The 21374-nt window shown below is 38.9% G+C and overlaps 3 protein-coding genes and 1 long non-coding RNA gene across 19 annotated transcripts; 3 read left to right on the top strand and 1 right to left on the bottom strand.

Moving 5' to 3' along the window:
- Positions 1-417: 417 nt before the first annotated feature.
- Positions 418-2802, top strand: LOC133739593 (photosystem II 22 kDa protein, chloroplastic). The gene is made up of 4 exons (XM_062167378.1): positions 418-805; positions 932-1045; positions 1941-2184; positions 2422-2802. Exons 1-4 carry the CDS (start codon positions 581-583, stop codon positions 2667-2669), a joined length of 831 nt encoding a protein of 276 aa, XP_062023362.1. The 5' UTR covers positions 418-580; the 3' UTR covers positions 2670-2802.
- A 1162-nt stretch (positions 2803-3964) lies between these two features.
- Positions 3965-5699, top strand: LOC133738473 (uncharacterized protein At4g08330, chloroplastic-like). Its single transcript, XM_062166028.1, has 2 exons — positions 3965-4384; positions 5047-5699. The coding sequence occupies exons 1-2, from the start codon at positions 4287-4289 to the stop codon at positions 5453-5455; spliced, it is 507 nt and encodes a 168-aa protein (XP_062022012.1). The 5' UTR covers positions 3965-4286; the 3' UTR covers positions 5456-5699.
- Positions 5700-13836: 8137 nt separating this feature from the next.
- LOC133739281 (esterase-like) lies at positions 13837-16342 on the top strand. Of its 2 annotated transcripts, none has more exons than XM_062167025.1 (5): positions 13837-14113; positions 14651-14860; positions 14965-15134; positions 15329-15593; positions 15928-16342. In XM_062167025.1, the coding sequence occupies exons 1-5, from the start codon at positions 13852-13854 to the stop codon at positions 16188-16190; spliced, it is 1170 nt and encodes a 389-aa protein (XP_062023009.1). In that variant the 5' UTR covers positions 13837-13851; the 3' UTR covers positions 16191-16342. The 2 variants fall into 2 exon arrangements, with proteins under 2 accessions (XP_062023009.1, XP_062023010.1); XM_062167026.1 differs by lacking the exon at positions 13837-14113 and adding an exon at positions 14331-14439.
- Positions 16343-16515: 173 nt separating this feature from the next.
- On the bottom strand, positions 16516-21374 carry LOC133739284 (uncharacterized). Of its 15 annotated transcripts, none has more exons than XR_009860520.1 (13): positions 20591-20893; positions 20331-20515; positions 19995-20099; positions 19326-19397; positions 19175-19243; positions 19011-19098; positions 18714-18872; positions 18439-18496; positions 18165-18266; positions 17709-17863; positions 16943-17057; positions 16703-16793; positions 16516-16530 (listed from the first exon to the last, which is right to left on the bottom strand). It is a non-coding gene; the product is annotated as an uncharacterized LOC133739284 (long non-coding RNA). The 15 variants fall into 15 exon arrangements; XR_009860523.1 differs by having other exon boundaries at positions 16528-16542; positions 16950-17057; positions 20591-20894; XR_009860519.1 differs by having other exon boundaries at positions 16528-16542.

Here is a 21374-nt window from a genome sequence, read left to right as displayed (position 1 = left end):
AAGCCCAACAGAAAAAAAGCTGGGTTCGAACCGGGTCATAATTCTGGACGAACAAAATAGAGTATAAAGAGAGTCTCTTATTTTGACCATTAGTGAATGGTAAGATTTTTCCACCGTTGGTGTTGACAACCTAAGTTCTACATTATGTTTGGCCATATGAAACAGAATATACTTGATAGTAGAATCACATTACTCCTAGTACACCATGCAACAATTACATTGAATGTTCTGTTATATTCTGTGTTGTATAAATATGGTTCTCAAGCTTTTGAAAATAGCTAGGTTGGTCTTACTTGACCAGTTAAATCTCTACATGTGTCGATCAGTTTGTGTGCGAGCTCTAATGCAATTTGATGTCATAGACTGAGGTAGGCTCAACATTATCTTCAACATCACAACGTACACACAGAGAGACGTGGTCACTCTAATTGCCCATCAACTATGCTCACACACCATATCCACATCTCTCTGTAAGATTGAAACTACTGGTCTCAAACACACCTCTAGTATCCTCCTTAAATTGGGTTTGTGAGAAAAGATAGTAGTCTTCTGCAAGAGCAATTATAACTCCAGATAAACAATGGCTCAAACCATGTTGCTCATGTCTAGTAGCAGTGTGGCTAAAACCAATGTGGTCGATTTGAAGTCATCGGACCCTTTACTTCAGCTACAAGTTCAGAGACTTAGACCCAAGTCATTCTCTCAGCTTGTGTTCAGGCCACTCCCTTCTTCGACCACTTCGTTGAGATCATCAGGCGTGGTTGCTCTCTTCAAATCGAAAACCAAAGCCCCTGCCAGCAAGAAGGTATTCATTTGTCTAGTGTACAGTATATGCTTTCTCTGTTTCTGTTTGTAACCAAAACATAAAGTTATCTGCATTTGTTTGATTTGGTTTCGTTTTGTTGTGTTGTCTTGATTACCAATTGATTAGGCACCATCGCCGAAGCCCAAAGTTGAATCTGGTATCTTTGGAACATCCGGAGGCATTGGTTTTACAAAGGAGAATGAGCTCTTCGTGGGTCGTGTTGCCATGATTGGTTTTGCTGTGAGACATTCTTCATTTTTGTTACTTATCATTTACAAATAACTGAAATAAGTTGTTTCTTATAAACTCGCTTCCATGTCCATGTGCCTCTGTGATACACCATTTGTTTCCTCTTTTGCTTGATTTTTGTGTTCTCTGAATGTTTATTAGGATGAGAAAAAAGTTGCAATAATCAGTTGTATAGATTATCATATTTTACATCGGTCACAGTACCACACAGTAAAACCGAATTAAGAATATTGTATAACTAGTTATATATTCCGATGAAGATTAGTGAAATTAATGGTTAATAACTTGTGATGAGTTTAGGAGACTTTTCTTAAACCTTTTCTAAATCTATTTGTCTCGAACTTTTTGTCCTTTAAATCATAACTTTTGAGCATAATTAATTGTCAGTAGCCTATGCAATCCTCCAACCATAGCTTCAGCCTTCATGTATGGTTTATTTTGTTTCTTGGTCATGCAATAAACAATAAAAAGAGAAAATGCTACTTACTACAATTTATCTAATAGGCTTTGATTAGCAAGAGAAAAAATGCATGTGATTCATATCCATAAAGACTGTAATAGAGAGATACTCTAATTTATTTATGAAATTATTTAGTTTTCACCGACATCTTAAAATTTATCATAACTTATCTCAATAATATTGAAAAATTAGTCCAAGAAAATGTTCACCCTCTACCACTTCTTCAACCACCATAATCAGTACTTCATGGATAGCTCAAGCTCACTAAGTTCTGTACATACTAAATGTACAGTAATCATTCATATTATTGTCATGATACGTCATGCCATGTTCTTTGAGTGATTCTAGAAGCACAAAACATACTCGAATATTGAGTACTCATGCAATTTACGTTATTTTTCTTTCAAACCTTATTGCATATTGCAGGCATCCTTGTTGGGAGAAGCAATTACAGGAAAAGGAATTCTTTCACAATTGAATTTGGAGACTGGAGTTCCAATCTATGAAGCTGAGCCTCTTCTTCTCTTCTTCATCCTTTTCACTCTGCTTGGAGCCATTGGAGCTCTTGGTGACCGTGGTAGCTTTGTGGATGATCCTCCCACCGGAATTGAGGGAGCGGTTATCCCTCCAGGGAAAGGTATCAGAGGTGCCTTGGGTCTCAAGGAAGGAGGTAACCAGTTTGCACTTCATCATAGTTTAATTAACTTCAGTCAACCTAGGATATAGGCCATTTAACGGTGATGTTCTTTTATGTTCTTGTGGCATACTTGCTATTAAAATGAATCACACATTAAACTAGACTTTATCAGATGAATGATTTAAATTGACAGTTTGACAATGTAACACAAATGACATGTTGTAGTTTTACGGGGCATGACATGGATAACCCTTTTGGTGTCAAACACAGGTCCTCTGTTCGGATTCACCAAGGCGAATGAGCTATTCGTAGGAAGATTGGCTCAATTGGGATTTGCATTCTCTCTAATAGGAGAGATCATCACAGGGAAGGGAGCTCTAGCCCAATTAAACATTGAGACTGGAGTCCCCATCAATGAAATCGAACCTCTTGTGTTGCTCAATGTCGTCTTCTTCTTCCTTGCTGCAGTGAACCCCGGGACCGGTAAATTCATCACAGATGAAGGTGAAGAAGAGTAGGAAACTTGTCGACCAAAAACAGAGTAGGGAACTTTATTATGCTCACAAGAATCATTTGAAATCATGTATGAGATAGATAATACTACTCTTGATCTCTTCCTTTCTCTAATATTTATCTCATCAATCTTCTATATATCTCTTCCCCTTTAGTCATGTGGAAGTTTAGCTTATAGCAACCCCACAGCAATATTGCAGGCTTGGAAAGTAGGTTCTTCTTTTAAAAATGTGTACTAGTTTTGGACATCTCTCTAAAAGGCAATGTGTGATGGGCTCTTCTCTTCACAAGAGATTCCTTGCACTAACCTTTCTAAGATTTCTTCTTGTTAATGATGTTAATCCTATGTTGAAACAAATAAAAAGAAAAAGTGATTGGAATAGAAGAAATAAAGTTAGATCTAAATAGTAGACAACATTTCCGCTATATTCCAATAAAAATTCAACTCCTGTATTCAATTTTTTATTGTTCAGCGTCACTCTTAGTAACGAAACAATGAATAATATGCGTTTGTATTTTCAACTCTACATTTCAAAGAAGAGACCTGTTACTCCTTGTTTCAAAAGGACCGTGTGGACGATTTAATGCTAAGGCTACAGAGGTTTATGCTGCTGTCTCTGAGGTAGGTTTTCATTCTTCTAGCATCATTCTAGAGATGGATGCTTTGTAAGTAATCAATCATCTTCAGAAGGAGGAACTAGACTGGTCTGCTGAAAGTGTTTTAATTGAAGAGGTCAAGACAATGTTTCACCTTTTCAATACAGTTATTTGTACATATTGTCCTAAGAAATGTAATCAGACAGCGCATGTATTAGCTAAGAACCGCTTTTGTTTCCTGCATTTTAAGTTTGGACAGAGGATGGGCCACAATGACTATCTGATGTACTTCTAACTAATGTATCTAACTAAATTGCAAAATAAATGCAATTCTACTTCTCAAAAAAAAAAAAAAAAAAACTCTACATTTCAAAGCCCCTTTACTCTATTAATTCAGTTTTTTTTAAGTAAAAAGAAAATGCATCATCAATTGCAGCTGGTAATCACAGTCATCAAAGCTTAAGACAAGGTCATGAAGTGTTGTGCAAAAGGTTGATCATGGACACGTATACGTGTATAACGTAAACTACATGATAAATTGAATTTTAATAATGTCGGTCCATAATCTTATAATAAAGTCTTATTATTATAGGTATCCTTCATTTATAAATTTTGTAATAAATATTAAATTCTCAAGACAAAAAAAAAAAAAAAAAAAAAAATTCATGATTCCTGGTTTTGCCGTTAAAGTCCACGTCAACACCAACATGAATTCGGAGAGAGAGAAAGGGGAAGAGGGGAGCGCATTCGGCATTCACACACTGTTCATCTACAATTCGACGATCTTCTTCTTCTTTCAGAACACCCTTTTCCTACGTCTCTGAAACTACGTGTCGTTTTAGAAGATCCAGCTCAACTGCGACTAACTCTTGGCGGTTAAACTCCACCCGAACCAGACGGGACACGTTCGTCGTCGTCGTCGTCGTCGTCGCGCACTTTATCCACCTCCACCAAACTCTTAACTATTTAATTCTCGGAAATCTCCGCCACCATCGCAGCCGTTGATTTTCAGCTGGTTGTAAAAAATGGAGAATCCGACGATTTTCAGAGGCAGTTATCTAAATGGAGCTTACCAGCCTCCCCTATCTTCTTCTTCTTCTTCTCGCGCTGATGTCAATTACAGGTTCCATCTCAATCTATCAAATTCGGTTTTCTTTGTTTTTAATTACCCTGAAATTCGATTTTTTTAATTCTGATGATGTGAGAGTAAAGATTGAATCTTTGAAATGTCTCGTGGGTTTAGTTGGTGGTAATTGTTATAAAATTAAGGAATTTATAAGATCTATTTGCGATTGCTGGTGTAAGATTCGATGTTTAAGGTTTTTGGGCCCAGAATCATTAAACAAATGAGGAAGCCTTTTTAAGATCTATGAAAAGGGTCCTCTTTAATATTACCAATACTATATCAAGTGGAAGATTAGGTTTCCCAGAACGAGATTGAAAGGTCTTGCGGTTATTGATGAAGGAAACTAAGATCAAACTGTCTCCATCAGTCTCTTTTGGGTGTTGGGAAACAGTGGGATGCAAACATTTATAACTAAACTCACTACATAAAACTCTATTTCAGTGACCAAACCAATAAAGAGATCTAATATATATGCCTTGCTGTTCGTAACAAAATCGAATTAGTCAGAACTCAGAAGTGCTAAGAGTAACAAATTTTGGGTCAGGAACATAACATTTATCTCCTGCTTTCCAAACTCTGTGATTCTCGGTTTAGTTGTTTTTTATTTTGGGTTGAATTTGCAGGACTTATTATATGAAAATGGTTTTTTCTTCATGCAGCTGTGGTGCTTGTGGTTATGAGCTAAACCTGAGCTCTAATAACCGGAACACATCTTTGATTGGCTCTAATAAGTACGGGAAATCTATAAAGAGAGGGATCATATCGTTCTTTTACATTGATGAGAGCAGATTTAGTCAGGTTGATGAACTTCAGTGTAAGCCCCATTTCTCTAGGCGTTCTTGGGGTCTGTTCAGCCGGAGAACTAAACTTCTTTGTCGCAAGTGCGGTAACCATATAGGAAATGCTTATGATGATTTTACTTCTCCGGCTTCGTACCCACTCGTATCAGATGGATCAGATTCTTCATCCTCAGGCCGTCAAATTTCCAAATGCAGAAAATATGATGTTAGAATTCGCTCTTTGCAGCCTTCGAATTCTGAAGAATGTGGCCCTTCGTTTTTGGATTGACATCCTTGAGCAAATCTATTTTGTTTTCCCTCGTGCTGAAGAAGTATCTGCAGCAACAGCCAAATATTTACTTCTGCAACAATCTTTGTAAGGTGTTCTCTGTGTTTGATTGTATCTGTTTTCTGCTTGCCCTCGCTTATTTAGAAACTTGTATATAACAATTTTCAGTATTGGAAGAGTCAATGGCGTGGAATTTTGAAGTGATTTGAATGAGTAAAGTTGATTTTCACTTTTATTTTACCAATGACCTCGTGCAATACTTTTACTCGTACACTCTTCCTCTCGCTTCCGCCGGAAAAATTTCCCAAATTCTATCAGCAAAACAGAAGAGTCAATGGCGTGGAATTTTGAAATGATTTGAATGACTGAGTAAAGTTTATTTTCACTTTTATTTTACCAATGACCTTGTGCAATACTTTCACTCGTGCACTCCTCCTCTCACACAAGGTGAAGGTTTGAATTGTGTCCCTAGCTAGCAGCTGAGTGCTTAAGTGGCTAGGTGAAATTGAGGAATTGGGTTCAAAAGTTATAGATCTTAGTTCATATTCTGTAAAAAGTAACTGAATCTTTGCTCATATTCTTAAACGGTTTACTTTTTTTTTTTTTGGCTTCCTTTCTGAGAAATGAAGTGGGAATATGATTGCTTCAGTAGATACAAGGTTGTCATGATTCGAGGGTGGTAAAATCTCAGATTTCCCTTCTCTAATGAACTAGAACAAAACGAGAACAAGAAAACACCAGTCATTTCCGAATTTATCAATATAATATGTATGTTCAAATCCAATTGGATCACGACATCCTACTCTGCAAGTTCAAGTTCAAGACCATCTCTAATGGATATGTCAAATCTACGTGGAGATCTCTAACAGCTAGAAAAGACATCTGCAACCCCTCCAACCCATGGGTCTTATCTGACGTGTAAATGACATTTTCATTTGGGCTGTCAAATTTGACAGAGGCAAAGGGAACTGTCTTTTATTTTTTATTATTTCTTCCTCTTTCCTTCTCTTCTCTCTCTTTCTTCCTGATCGTCTTTCTGTAACTATGGATATGTCAAATCCAGCGGAGATGTCAAATAGAGTGTGTCAAAATTGAATTTGAAGGCTGACATGGCAATGTTATTTTTGTTAGACTTCATCTCTAATGGATATGTCAAATTATAAAAATATTTTATTCATTTTTAAAATTATTTAATTCATGTTGAAGGAATATCGATTTAGTGTGCCTTATCAAACTAGGAGTAGCAATAGGAGAGAAGGTTCTAGATTTCTCAATCCTACACGGATTGGTATTCCTTATAACATTAGAACTAGTACTTTGTAATCCCTATATATAGGGCTCCTATTCTCAATAATAATACACAATTCTCTCTACAATTCTCTCTCGAATCTATTTTACTTAAACACGTTATCAGCACGAGTTCTAACCACAAAGCAAAAACCAAAAACCCGAAAACCTTTTTCACCAAAACTTCCGCAGCACCTATCCCCTTGCTAGCCCGCCTGCTCCTGCAGCCCTCTCGGTCTGCCTACCTGCGTGCCTACTGCCCCAGCATCCCCTAGCCCGAGCTAGCCAAGCCTTCGCTGCAGCCTGCTCCTTGCGCGCCCAGCGCTACGCGCCCCTGCGCACCGTGCTGCCCGCCTACGCGCCCGTGCGTCTGCAGCACCGCATCGCTGCACTGCTGCTCCTGCAGCTCTGCCGCACATCTGCTGTTCCTGCAGCACCTACGCGCCCCTGCGCACGCATCCCTACTGCCCCTGCAGCACCAACGCACACCGACTGCACCTTTCCCCTTTCCTGTGCACGTCCGTCTGTTTGCAGGCTCCGAAAACATCTAGTTCGGAACCTCGGATCAAAATCCTTTCTTCATCAAAGTTGTTCATCTCTGTCTCTTCCATCTGACCTCCGAATTTCAGCCTTATCGGAGTTATTTTGAGACCAGTACAACAATCAAAGTGAAAACTGTTCAGAAGAGAATTTGCTCCGAATTTCAACAAGCTTGACCTTATAAACATTCGCTGCACGCCTCTACTCGAATTGCTTCGCTCCATCACGCCTGCATCGACACGCGCGTGATCCAAATACATGTAAGTATTCAAAAGAGTAAGTTTTGAAGTTCCTATAATTCGGAATTTATATTTCTTCTTCTTTTCTCGGGGACTTGAAAAACTCCCTTCTTCTACATCCCACCTTTCTTATAACGTGGGGTCGATCATTGAAAAGCGGAATTGTGGGGATTCACGCAATTAACAAACTAAGAGCGTTCGTAAGACTTCGGACTAAGAGTGTCCGTAAGCATCGATTTACGACCATACAAACATCATTGTTTCGGTCTAATCCAATCATTCTTGGAAATCGATTTCTTGGTAGCATAGCTCGGAAATCTTATTAGTTTTCGTGGAAGCATTGACTCCGAAACTAACTTGTCCTTGTTTCATCTTTCAGGATGTCAAACATGAACAAACTCGATTTTGTTCCATTGGATTATGCAGGCAAAAGGTACTTAATTTGGGTCACTGATGTCGAGATCCACCTTATTGCCCGTGATTTATTGCATACAATCCAAGAGCTTTGTCCTATAGAAACAGCTCCAGACCCTCAAACTGAGAAAGATAATTCCAAGGCACTTGCCTTCATGAAACGTCACATGGATAGTGACCTACAGTTTGAGTTCATAAATGAGGATAGCGCCATAAAGCTTTGGCATGCGCTTCGCGAACTATATGGCAATGTTCGTGACTCCATACTTCCGAATACAGAAGCAGAATGGAAAGATCTTCGCTTCTCTGAATTTGACACTGTCATGCAATTTTATTCGGAAGCTCTCAGCATCAGAGCAATGATGCGTCTTTGTGGAAAAACAATCACAGAAGACCAATTGATTGAGAAAACCCTCAATACCTTCCCCGTCTATGCTATGAGGTCCTCTGACTTATTCCAGACTCATGTAAATGCAAGACGTATCACAAGTTTTCAACAGCTTATTGAAGCTATGGCCACTATTGAAAGACATGGCAATGAACTTGTGCAAAGAAGATTTGATAGGCTTCAAGATAGCTATCAAGAGCATCGTCCTATGGCTAGAGAAAGTCGCCATCGACGTCATGATCCATACGATCGAAATGCTCAAGAAGGTAATCGCTCAAGGCGACAATCCCACGACCGTAGGAGGCGTGATTTTGAGGGACATAGGGTTGGAAACCATGGAGCCAACGTTGGCCATGGGCACCACTTTCCAACGCCACCAGTCCTAGGGACTATGCATATTGCGCCAATGCGCCTCAATCAAGGGAGAATCCTCTTTATGGTGTCTATTTCTGATATGGAACGTCTGATCAATGGACCTGAATTTGCAATGTACCTACGAAGGTAGTCGCATCAGGGTGATCAAGACATCGAGTTCACAAAGACTTTAAATCTGGCGATGAAGACAAAATGCCGCAGATTTTTATAGTCTTTATTATTTCCAAGAATCATGTAATGGCTATTATGCCTTAAATCAATAAAATGACTTATTGTATTAACTTTTTCCCTCTAGGCGTACTCAAGAGTACTTGTGATGTTTAGGCAAGGTTTGATCTGAGAGAACGGTTTTAAAAGTGCGCAACGCTCCACCAAAATCTCGCCTTACCTTACCTGGTCACAACTAAATTGAAATTACCGAACGGATTGAGTGACTACGATTTGTCTACGGTTTGATTTTTATGTTGGATTAGATTTTGGTCAAGAAACTTTGATGTAATCATTGGCTATTATTAATAAAGTATCGATTTATTTTATTCAATGTCTTGGACATATTTTTTCGAACTTTATTACTTAAAAGATATAAGAGCCAATGGTTTTCATGTGGAAACACATTGTGAGAATGGACAAGAGTTCCTTTGCATCACCTCTAATGACTACGGACATAAACGAGTCTTAGAGAAACTTATGTGTCGCTCTAGTGGGTTGGATGCAACCACTATTCGAGTCATTGAATCCAACCATGTCATGAGAGATGATTTATGGGATTCCGACACATATAGGCTTTGGCACGACCGTGTGGGACACCCAGGTCGTGACATGATGATCCGTATATTAAAGACTTCACACGGACATCCCTTTTTCAGAACGAAAAGAAGTAAAACTCGGTTTTTGGACACCGAAGGAGCCCCTGCGCCTCACGGCGCCGTTCACCCTCAAATCCGGCCATCCTTGGCCGGCGCCGCCTTCCCCCTACGGCCTCAGGGTGGCATTGACACCACCAAGGCTCCTTTGTCTCCAACTTTTACTTCTAAAGTCACTTGTGATTTTGTGGCTCAACCAAAATCCTCATTGGTTGTTTCTAAAGCCCATCATTCGTTCTGCAAAGCCTGCTCTTTAGCAAAGTTAGGATCGAGACCATCCTATGCAAAGGACACCAAAGACAATATACCATTCTTGCAAAGAATCCAAGGTGATATTTGTGGACCTATTCAACCATCATGCGGACCATTTCGATATTTTATGGTATTGGTTGATGCATCGACACGCTGGTCACATGTCATGCTATTGTCCACAAGGAACGCTGCATTTGCTAAACTCCTAGCACAAATAATTAAGTTACGGGCTCACCACCCTGATCATCCTATTAAGTCTATAAGGTTAGACAATGCTGGAGAGTTTACATCAAAGACTTTTGATGATTATTGCATGTCCATTGGGATTGATGTTGAACATCCTATTCCTCATGTTCACACCCAAAATGGTCTCGCAGAAGCAGCCATTAAACGACTACAAATGGTCGCTAGGGCATTGGTAATGCGCACCAATCTCCCTATTTCTGCTTGGGGCTATGCAATATTGCATGCAGCTGTGCTTATTCGTCTGAGGCCCACTGCCACTCAACCCTTTTCTGCGTCCCAGATGGTGACTGGGTATGAGCCTAATGTCTCACACTTACGCATATTTGGGTGTGCAGTTTATGTGCCAATTGCGCCACCACAGCGCACCAAAATGGGTCCTTAAAGACGATTAGGCATTTATGTTGGATATGATTCTCTAACGATTATCCGCTACATAGAACCCTTGACAGGCGATCTCTTTACCGCTAGATTTGCGGATTGTCACTTCGATGAGACAGTCTTCCCGTCGTTAGGGGGAGATAAGAACATCAATGTTCAACAGGAACGACAGGAATTGTCGTGGTCTGTCCCCACTCTGTCTCATCTTGATCCCCGAACCGCACAGTTTGAAATTAAAGTGCGGAGAATTCTCGATCTTCAGAACGTAGCAGAATCGATGCCTGATGCGTTTTCTGATATCGCTAAAGTGACGAGATCGCACATACTTGCTGCAAACGTGCCTGCAAGGATTGATGTCCCTAAAACTAGAGGACATGACGCCAACTCAAGAGGATATGAGCATGGCGCCAACGTCCCCTCTCACAGTGATGGTGATGTTTTGGCTAGGCCCATGGCTCCTGCCAGGAAGCGCGGGAGGCCCATAGGTTCGATGGATTCTTGCTCAAGAAAGAAAGCGAGTTTGGCACAAAATAATCCATTAATCATCGATGTGAATAATCCATCTCATGAGCATATTCCGGATTATGGTTATGTCCAAGAGACATCATTGGGGGACGCTCCAATGTCAGAACCAACTCCAGAGAATAGAGAGATCTCCATAAATTACACTAGTGTACATGAGATGATGGATAGAAATTCTATGGCGATTGATGATGCATTTGCATATCATATTGCAAAAGGAATTATAGAATATGATGATATCGAACCTCGCTCTGTTGAAGAATGTCAACGAAGAGCAGATTGGCCTAAATAGAAAGATGCGATCCAGGTTGAATTGGATTCACTAACAAAGAGACAGGTATTTGGGCCTGTAACGCAGACACCCCCAAGTGTAAAGCCTGTTGGCCATAAATGGGTCTTTGTTAGAAAGCGTAATGAGAAAAATGAGGTGGTAAGATATAAAGCCCGCCTTGTGGTGCAAGGTTTCTCAGAACGCCCTGGAATCGACTACGAGGAGACATATTCTCCCGTAATGGACGTTATAACGTTCCGCTACCTTGTCAGTTTGGTAGTTTCCGAAAAACTTGACATGCAGCTTATGGATGTGGTTACAACATATCTCTATGGGGATCTAGATTTAGAGATATATATGAAGGTTCCAGATGGACTTCAATTACCCAAATCAAGTGGCTCTAAACCATGGAGCGCGTTTTCAATAAGATTAAAACGCTCACTATATGGATTAAAACAATCCGGACGGATGTGGTATAACCGTCTAAGTGACTACTTGATTGGGAAGGGATATATTAACAATGAAATATGCCCATGCGTGTTCAGAACAAGTTCTGGATTTGCAATCGTAGCAGTTTATGTCGATGACATGAACCTAATTGGAACTCTAGATGAGTTGAAGGAAACTGCTAAATACTTGAAATCCGAATTTGAGATGAAAGATCTTGGGAAAACACGGTTTTGTCTCGGTTTAGAACTCGAGCACCGTAGTGATGGGATTTTGATCCATCAGTCTGCATATACTCAGAAAATTCTAAGGCGCTTTAATGAAGATAAAGCGAAGCCTGCGAGTACTCCTATGATCGGCCGTAGTCTTGAGCCCGGAAAAGATCCGTTTCGTCCAAGGGATGAGGACGAAGAACCATTAGAGGCCGAAGTGCCCTATTTGAGTGCAATAGGCGCATTATTGTACTTAGCTTAATGCACAAGACCGGATATCTCATTCGCAGTGAACTTGTTAGCTCGACATAGCTCTGCGCCAACACGCCGCCATTGGATTGGTGTAAAGACCATCTTTCGATACCTAAGAGGTACGATTGATATGGGCCTATTTTATCCCTACAGAGAGAAAAGGAATGACGGAAAGTTGGGATCGAACCCCAAAAGGCAAAACGCCCCCGTCCATGGAATGGCCGCCGGTCATGTTGCCGCCGCCGGCGCCGCCGCCGCTCATGGTGGCCGGCGTCCTCCTATCTCCTTCCATCAAAACGACAATGATGTCTTGATGGGATTTGCTGATGCAGGGTACCTCTCTGACCCTCACAAAGGTCGCTCCCAAACTGGTTATGTCTTTACCATGGGAAGCACTGCGATATCTTGGAGGTCTACGAAACAGACCCTTGTTGCTACTTCCTCGAATCATGCAGAGATTATTGCTCTACATGAAGCCGTTCGTGAATGTATATGGCTAAGGTCTGTGATTCGACATATTCAAGGAAGATGTGGTTTGAAGTCTACCACAGATGAACCTACATGCATTTATAAGGATAATGCAGCTTGTATTGAACAAATGAAGTTAGGTTTCATCAAGGGCGACAACACCAAGCATATATCGCTTAAGTTCTTTTATAATCAGCAACAACAATCACTTCTAAAGATTGAAGTGAATCAAATCCGATCAGAGGATAATGTAGCGGACTTATTCACTAAGTCGTTACCTAAATCCACCTTCGAGAAACATGTGAAGAGCATCGGATTGAGAAAGTTATCCGAACTCCCACGATTGTAGCAATCAGGGGGAGATATCGACATCAGGGGGAGTTATGATGTCTACATGTTCGATCTCGAAGAGTGAAGGACGTGTTGTGCTCTTTTTGTCATTCGACCAGGGTTATTTTTATCCCACAGGGTTTTTGTTACCTGGCAAGGTTTTTAACGAGGCAACGGATGAAGCGTCACCACCAAGTTTGAAGCGGCACAAGGGGGAGTGTTGAAGGAATATCGATTTAGTGTGCCTTATCAAACTAGGAGTAGCAATAGGAGAGAAGGTTCTAGATTTCTCAATCTTACACGGATTGGTATTCCTTATAACATTAGAACTAATACTTTGTAATCCCTATATATAGGGCTCCTATTCTCAATAATAATACACAATTCTCTCTACAATTCTCTCTCGAATCTATTTTACTTAAACAATTCATAAACAATTAACTATTCTGTTAACTATTTAATTCATAAACGATTGGGTTTCTCCATAGTTACAAAAAGACGCTCAGGAAGAAAGAGAGAGAAGAGAAGGAAAGAGGAAGAAATAATAAAAAATAAAAGACAGTTCCCTTTGCCTCTGTCAAATTTGACAGCCCAAATGAAAATGTCATTTACACGTCAGATAAGACCCATGGGTTGGAGGGGTTGCAGATGTCTTTTCTAGCTGTTAGAGATCTCCACGTGGATTTGACATATCAATTGGAGATGGTCTAAGATATTCACACGTTCTTGGTCATCTTGTTGCCCCGTTTTCAACTTGTTTGAATATGTACTTCGACTAACGCCAAACAACAATGACTTCGACATAAATAAATGCCGCCTAGAAATACAAATGAAGTAAATTGCACGATTCATTACACTATATAAACCAAACACACACTAGTTCTCATCTGCATCTTTTGGTATTTCTCCACCATGGGGTACTCTCCTAAAGTTATCATTTCTCTGTTCTGCTCCTATATGCTTATATTGCATATTACCAGTAGTGCTGTGATCCCTACCTTGGCTTTGAAAGACTGCGAGTTTCCTGCCATCTTCAACTTCGGAGACTCAAATTCAGATACTGGTGGACTAGCCGCATCCCTTCTTTTAACACCAACCACACCTTATGGAGAGACCTATTTCCATATGCCGGCCGGAAGATTCTCTGATGGAAGACTCATCATCGATTTCCTTGGTATGTTTTTCTTACCTTCATTATAAATTAACATGCAAAGTTTATATCATATGGAAAGGCTCAGAGAGAGTTCTTCCTGGTTGACAATTCAAACATATATGATTGTACAAGGAAATGCTGCTTTTTCTCGAGGTTGAATAACCAAACTTCGTAGACAAAGTGGTAGGCCCGAGATGGTGTCTAGACACTCATTTCTTGATGATTTTGCACTGCACTTTATGTGTAAAACATAATGAGGAGAGAAAGTATAGTTGGGATATATCACTGGATATGGTTGAAGAGATTATCCACAGCTCCTTGGATGAAAGGCTCTTCCCATGATGTAGGCATGTTGAAATAATTATTGCTTACATTAATTAGAATAAATGGTTTACTATAGAATAGATTAACGGTGGACTTCGCAGACGTTTACTCTGCTTCCTGTGACTCAATTGTTTGTCTTTCATCATTTCAGTTTTATCAAAGACATTGTATAATGCATTGTTTAGATACCAGATGTATTTTGTACTGTATTGATGAGACTATCTTGTGGTTCAGCAAAGAGTCTTGGTCACCCTTATCTAAGCGCATATCTGGATTCTCTCGGGACAAATTTCTCGCATGGTGCAAATTTCGCCACTGCAGCTTCCACTATCAGACTCCCAGATCTCATTTTACCAGCCGGTGAATTTAGTCCCTTCTACCTTGATATTCAATATATGCAGTTCCTGCAACTAAAATCCAGATCACAACTCATAAGGCATCGAGGTAAAGTACTGAAGAATGTCAATATCTAAGAATCACATTACTCGTCACTTCAGTAAGATGAATCCCACTTTTACTAGGAAGGTGACCCGCTTTTACTTTTGTAGGGGGAATATTTGCAAGTTTAATGCCCAAGGAGGAGTACTTCTCCAAAGCTTTATACACATTCGACATTGGTCAGAATGATCTTGGCGAGGGATTTTTCGGTAACATGACTATACAGGAAGTAAATGCATCTGTTCCTGATATAATCACTGGTTTCTCAACTAATATCAAGGTAATCATTAGCATTTACCAAATACCAAAGCTTGTCAATTTACCCCACAAAATTAATTTCTTTTGCTGAAGGCCATGTGTTTGATTTTAAATTTCTTAAAGGACAAGCAACAATATAATCACGTGTTGGGTTGAAGTTGATTCGATTCTTCTGTTGTAATGATTGTTGTTGGTTGTGAATTTCTGATGATGTAGAAAATATATGATTTGGGAGCAAGATCATTATGGATCCACAATACGGGGCCGATTGGCTGTCTCCCTTACATTGTGGCAAACTTCCCGTCAGCTGAGAAAGACGAGATTGGCTGTGCAAAGGCTTACAATGAAGTAGCTCAACATTTTAACCACGAGTTGAAGCAGGCCATAGTTCAACTCAGGAAGGATCTTCCTTTGGCTGCATTCACTTATGTAGATGTGTATTCTGTCAAATACTCTCTTTTCAAGGAACCCGAAAAGTATGGTAAGTCGATATCTAATTGAGCATTATAAATCCTCATTACATTTTAAATTTCACGGATTCAAATTCCCTGATGAATTCTTTACGTCTTCTTGTTGTGTTTATCGTCTACAACTACGATTAGTGGCTGTAGCGCTATTGAGTAACTTGATGGTTAGCTTCTGAGTACGAAATGCAAACCAACCTCGCTTTTGAGTGATCATATATTATCACAGAGTTTGAATAGCCTACTTTTGAAACCCGTTGTTAATAAATCATGTTATTTGCTAAAACATAAAGAAATCCAAAATCATTTAGTTTTTCACTTGTATTAATCAATTGCTGGCAATTTTTGCAGGATTTGAGCTCCCACTTGTTGCTTGTTGTGGCTCCGGTGGTAAGTACAACTATAACGCCACTGCTGGATGTGGAGCAATAATTACAGTTAATGGAAGCCAAATCCTTGTTGGTTCATGCAAAAACCCCTCAATTAGAGTGAACTGGGATGGTATTCATTACACCGAGGCAGCTGCCAAATTTGTTTTTGATAAAATTTCAACCGGAGCGTATTCAGATCCACCTCTTCCCTTGAAACAAGCATGTCACAGGAGTTTGAACTAAAGAAGAACTTGGTGAAATAATGAACTTCCTCTTCTAGATTACTTGTTGCAGGAGTTCGAACTAATGAAAATAAATAATCTTTCACAATAAATCGATAATTCTGGCTGTCTCAATAATCAATATAGTCGATAATTCTGAGTGTTTGGTTTTCACTTTTCAGTAAGAAGAGGAAATAGTTCACATCTGTTACCATGTTCAATTTACCATTAGCTCTGCAATTAAATCATTTGTTGAAACCAACTTTTGTATCCTACTCTCTGAACTCCTTCCTGTCTCTTTACTATGAAACCTGCATATTGGTCTCCACAGCTCTAATTTGATCTGTTCCGTAGTCATAATGCTGCATGTTTTCCTAGAAAATTTACTTGTGAAACCGAGAAATAATAAGAGGAGCATTACATAAAGAATTTCAGATTTAAGGTTTCTTCAATATTTTAATAGTAAAGGTATCCTTAAATGGATTCAGAAAGCATGAAGGAATGTGCAGAAGCATTCCTCTGAATGCAACTGACCTATCTCAGTTAAATTTCAAGTAATTCCTCAACTTGATCATCATCATCATCTTTCCATGCATTCAACTTGATTTCTTATTCAAGAAGCTTTCTGAAAACCGTTCAAAAACAACAAACCAAGAGAAATTTACAACCACAATAAACTTTCACATTCGTAATAAAGCTGTATTGAATTTGAAGCAATATCATTAAAATGAATATAATAGCATTCAAGTATAAAATTATTGGTTTGAGGAATACCGCTTACACTAACAGCAGGGCTTCCTGCAACTTCTTGAAATACCTCATCAGAGTTCCTTCCCTGTGGGATTTGACATCCTCAACTGCCTACATATGTGGCCAGGCAAAATAATAACTGAGAGACAGTTAAACACGGTTCAGTGCATTTGGGCAGAAATCAAAACATGCATGCACATAAAGAGAGACATTGATGATGTTTAGTAACATGTTTAAGGTTTCAGGCAATATAATTAGAGTACAAAAGAATTTAATTTAAGCTTATAATGAGGGGCATGGGAAACTAAAGCACTTGACATTTAATTAAAGTGTTGGATATATTTTTTCTACCTGATTAGCTATGATGACCTTGCATGTTTTGTGATTTTTTCCAACTTTGGTTTTAAATTTTCATAATCTGTTAGCTTTTTCATAACATGGTTGAAGTTAAGCCACATTTTAGCTTTGAAAATTCTGATGCAGAAATAGCAAAGAATGGTCAACAAAATAGGCAAAACTTCTACCAAATTTAAGCATTATATTAATGCTTGCGTGCCATGTGAAACAATACTTGCAACATTATAGTCAATTAAAACAATTTCAATATTGTTATTGACACATGTCCAGAATACTGATTTGTAATTTCAAACTCCTTCATGTTTACTGACTCGTAATTTGATATAATCAATATATAAAAAAGAGAACAGTTATTTAATTTATTCCCTAGTCATGAGCATAGATACAAATATATACATATACAAAAGAGAAATATAAGATAAGAGGGATTTACCTGAAAGATACAACCTTCTGGTGGCTAATGCTAATGAGATTTTCCAGCTTTTTATTTTTATTTTTATTCTCTTGATAAAGTCTTTCCCCAAGCGTCCTTCAATGCCTTTATTCAGATCATAGCATGCAGAAGGTCTGACATCCATAGGAATGTTTCTGTCAAATAAAAAATTATGAATGAACATTCCAAGCTGAAAAATGCTTTAACTCTATTTTGCCAACAACTAAGCATTTTATTAGATGCCAATATTTGACCTTTATAGTTAGACTACTTTACAGCAGTATAGTCCAAAGTACCATATATAAAGTTTATTTAGTAACAAAATTGTTGATGAATAACTTGAGTACCTCATATAAATGCCAGGTAATTTCATTGATATGCCAGGTAACTAAAGTGATTTGCGATTAGTGTGAAACAGAGAAATGCATAGAAAAAAACCTAATAACAGGCAGATACCTTGGGTAATGGCTAGATCAATAGAGAACCAACTGTAGCCACTTGAAACGTTGCAGCTGTCAGTAGTAGAGAAATCCTCTTTTTTTGTCCAACAAATGGTAACTATCAAGAGAAACATCACAAAACACAGAGTGCAGGAAGTTAAGGAAAGAAGCAAAAAGAAAAGATTCGAATATAAAGGAGAAGAAAAACCTATGAAATTTTTTATAAAAACTGAGATGAAAAGTATTAAGCAGTTGGGACGAGCTAAGTCATAGCTTTACTCTCAGTTTACCTTCTGCATCAGATTTGTCTGAAGATAAACCTAAGAAGTTCACCCCCACAAATGTTCTCTGCAAATTAGTTAAGCATCAAGTAAACATTAGCACAAAGTGAAATCAATTATTTAATTTAGAAAATCCTAGTTCTGATCATCTACTGATTAGTTCACAGAAAAGTTCTTGTTTTTAATTTCGGTGTCCATTATTACCATGCATATCTTTACAGATAACACGTTGCATGTATTCATCTTTTATATAGCTATTGTTTTCTGGATCTTGATGTTTATACCTTCAGACCAACTGTAGAGATGAAGATGCCTCCGATAGAGAGCATCAGTGACATGGTGAAGGTTGAAACCTTTGGTGACAGTAACAGGGGCACCACATGATGTGCTTATGCTGCTTCCTCTTTACTATTCTGTGGGTTGTTTTAGTTAATATGTTCTGCCTGCACATCAATTTCATCATTTCAATGACTAAAATGTCTCTTAGCAAAAATTGAGGTGCATCAATATTGGTCTGCATAAATTTTAGGTAATTAGAAAAGTTTTCATTGAAATTGATTTTTAAGAGTAAGAACTTGTACCTTACATGGGAAAGAATTTTAGCATAAAAGATTTATGAGATCAGGATTTTCTGTCATCAAGTTTTGATTTGGCATCATGAGCATTCACCTGCCAAAAGTAAAATAGCCACATATAGGATAGGAAGTGGTTATAAAATGATAAATAAATCGATCAAGATGCGTACGTTCTTTTTATAAAAATTATTATCAGTGTTCTTTCTGTTGTATGTTCTACGCTGCTCCTTCCCTTCTTTCTGTTTTCATGTAAATTTAGGGAAAATTAGGTGGATGAATATGAAATTGTATAAGCCACTATGAAATTCAGCTAATTAATACCTGAAGCGAGTTCATTATCTCCATGCGTGATCTAGATTGTTTCTTTTTCTCCATCACTTGGTTTAGCCTCTCCTGAAATTATAAAAGCATGACTATTACTTTTCAAATGATGCAATCACTCATGTATGAAATCTTTTTTCAGAAAAATAATATGCCCCAAATGTTCTCCTAGTAATAGAGACCATTCTAAGTATAGAATACCTGCAGCTTTACATGCTAGATCCTAAATTCTAAACCACATTTTATTCTGTTTCTAAGGTTGTGCATGTCCATCATTGTGATTTGTGAATGTGAACTGTAGTGGAAAATACTTGATCATTGAATTTCACAATGCACATTTAGCAAATTATCCTGAATCAAACAGGAAACAATTGAGCCTACGATGTAAAATTATAGCAAGTGGAAAAACATTGTTTTCTTCAATTTCTGCAGCTCTTAGATGTATTTCTTTTATACTCTAGACGAAAAAGAAAAAAGTAAACATTTAAATTACATATGAATGGCCTTGGCATATGATACCAACAGATTGAGAGAGAGAAAAAAAATTGGTAAATAGGCATCGAAGTTTATATGCATATTCATGTTCAACAGCTTTGAGCAGTTCACATGTTGCTGTTTTGATTTGTCAGAAATAATTTTAATGATACAACAAAAACTTTGGTAGCATACCTGTAATTTGACGATGCAAAACTTATCGTCAATCACCTGAAATAACTTGGGCAAAATTTATGTATTTTCAAGTTCAATCTCTATCATCTTGATCACCTCGACAACCTGTCATATCAATACAACATCTGATTAAGCTTAAATTTGAATTTCTTTTGTGCTGTACCCACAGTAATAACAATTCCAGAAAGCATATAGACAAAATCAGATGACTCATTGAGAAAAAGAGTTCAACAACCTCTACTACTGGGAAGTACCCTTTTCTGATTTAATCAATTTTGATAGCAAAACCATCATCACTCTCATTTCTATTCAAATCGAAACTTAAACCCAAACTACCTTCATTCACCAGGAATCCAGCAAATCTTCAACTAAATAGCACCAGGGATGAAAGGAATGTGCCGGGGTTGCTAGATGAGACTTTATAGTGGTAATCATTCCGTACAGAATGACTTGGCTGCTAATCTTTGGTCGGTAGTCGGTACCAGACCCAGCTAAACTTGTGTTGAATATCCTGCAAAATTCTATTGAGGCCATACTTGAGGAAGGGATGTGTTGAAGAATTAATTGATCTTGATTGTACAAAGCTAAACTCTTACCCACTGTTCACTGTAGTTGATTTTGAGAATTGGGTAACAGTGAACGTTGACGCTCATGGAGGCTTCCCGAACATTGTAGATTGGGCGTGTTGAAGGATATCGACATAATGTGTGCCTCTACAAACTAGGGTTAGAGTTGTAATAGGAAAGTACCCTAGGTATACTAATTGTATTTCGATTCTGTTACCTTTTGTGTACTCTGTAAACTCCCTATATAAAGGGCTCCTATTATCAATAATAAACAATTCTATTCTCCTACAACACGTTATCAGCACGAGTTCTAACCCTAACTTCAGAAGAAAAAACCCTAGAACTTCTTCACTGCCGCCAACCCAAAAAAAAAAAAAAAAAAAAAAGCAAAAAAAAAAAGGAGGAGAGGCAGACTAACAGCAGCGCCCCCGTGCCCACGTCGAACTACACCAGCAGCCCAGCCTCCTGCGCAGCCTCCCTGCATCCTACAACATGTTATCAGCACGACAATTCTGCAACCCGCGCATCCTGCAACCCGCGCACCACTGCTGCCCCAGCCCTCCTCCGATCAGCACACCGCCTGCTTCCCTGCACCCATACCACCGGCGAAACTGCAGCAGCAAGCCCACTGCAGCAGCCCTCCTCCGCATAGCCCAGCAGCCCTCTGCCCTGCCCAGCAGCCCAGGCCGTGATCTGCAACAGCCCAGCCCTCCTCCGATCTGCACACCGGCGAACTGCAGGGAGAAGAACCAGAGGAAGAAAAGTCGCGAAAAAAAAAAGGGGGAGGGAGGAAGACCGAAAAAAAAAACAGAAA

The sequence above is a fragment of the Rosa rugosa genome, chromosome 3, assembly GCF_958449725.1.
Source record: "Rosa rugosa chromosome 3, drRosRugo1.1, whole genome shotgun sequence".
Lineage (NCBI taxonomy): Eukaryota > Viridiplantae > Streptophyta > Magnoliopsida > Rosales > Rosaceae > Rosa > Rosa rugosa.
The sequence above is the reverse complement of the archived record's forward strand: the minus strand, read 5'-3'. Positions and strand labels throughout refer to the sequence as shown.

Excerpts from the sequence above, each read along its gene's own strand:
- LOC133739593 (XM_062167378.1), top strand. The coding sequence starts at position 581 with ATGGCTCAAACCATGTTGCTCATGTCTAGTAGCAGTGTGGCTAAAACC. Across the intron at positions 806-931 it reads AAGCCCCTGCCAGCAAGAAG|GCACCATCGCCGAAGCCCAA; the intron begins GTATTCATTTGT and ends CCAATTGATTAG. Across the intron at positions 1,046-1,940 it reads TTGCCATGATTGGTTTTGCT|GCATCCTTGTTGGGAGAAGC; the intron begins GTGAGACATTCT and ends TGCATATTGCAG.
- LOC133738473 (XM_062166028.1), top strand. The coding sequence starts at position 4,287 with ATGGAGAATCCGACGATTTTCAGAGGCAGTTATCTAAATGGAGCTTAC. Across the intron at positions 4,385-5,046 it reads CGCGCTGATGTCAATTACAG|CTGTGGTGCTTGTGGTTATG; the intron begins GTTCCATCTCAA and ends TTCTTCATGCAG.
- LOC133739281 (XM_062167025.1), top strand. The coding sequence starts at position 13,852 with ATGGGGTACTCTCCTAAAGTTATCATTTCTCTGTTCTGCTCCTATATG. Across the intron at positions 15,135-15,328 it reads GTTTCTCAACTAATATCAAG|AAAATATATGATTTGGGAGC; the intron begins GTAATCATTAGC and ends CTGATGATGTAG. Across the intron at positions 15,594-15,927 it reads CAAGGAACCCGAAAAGTATG|GATTTGAGCTCCCACTTGTT; the intron begins GTAAGTCGATAT and ends CAATTTTTGCAG.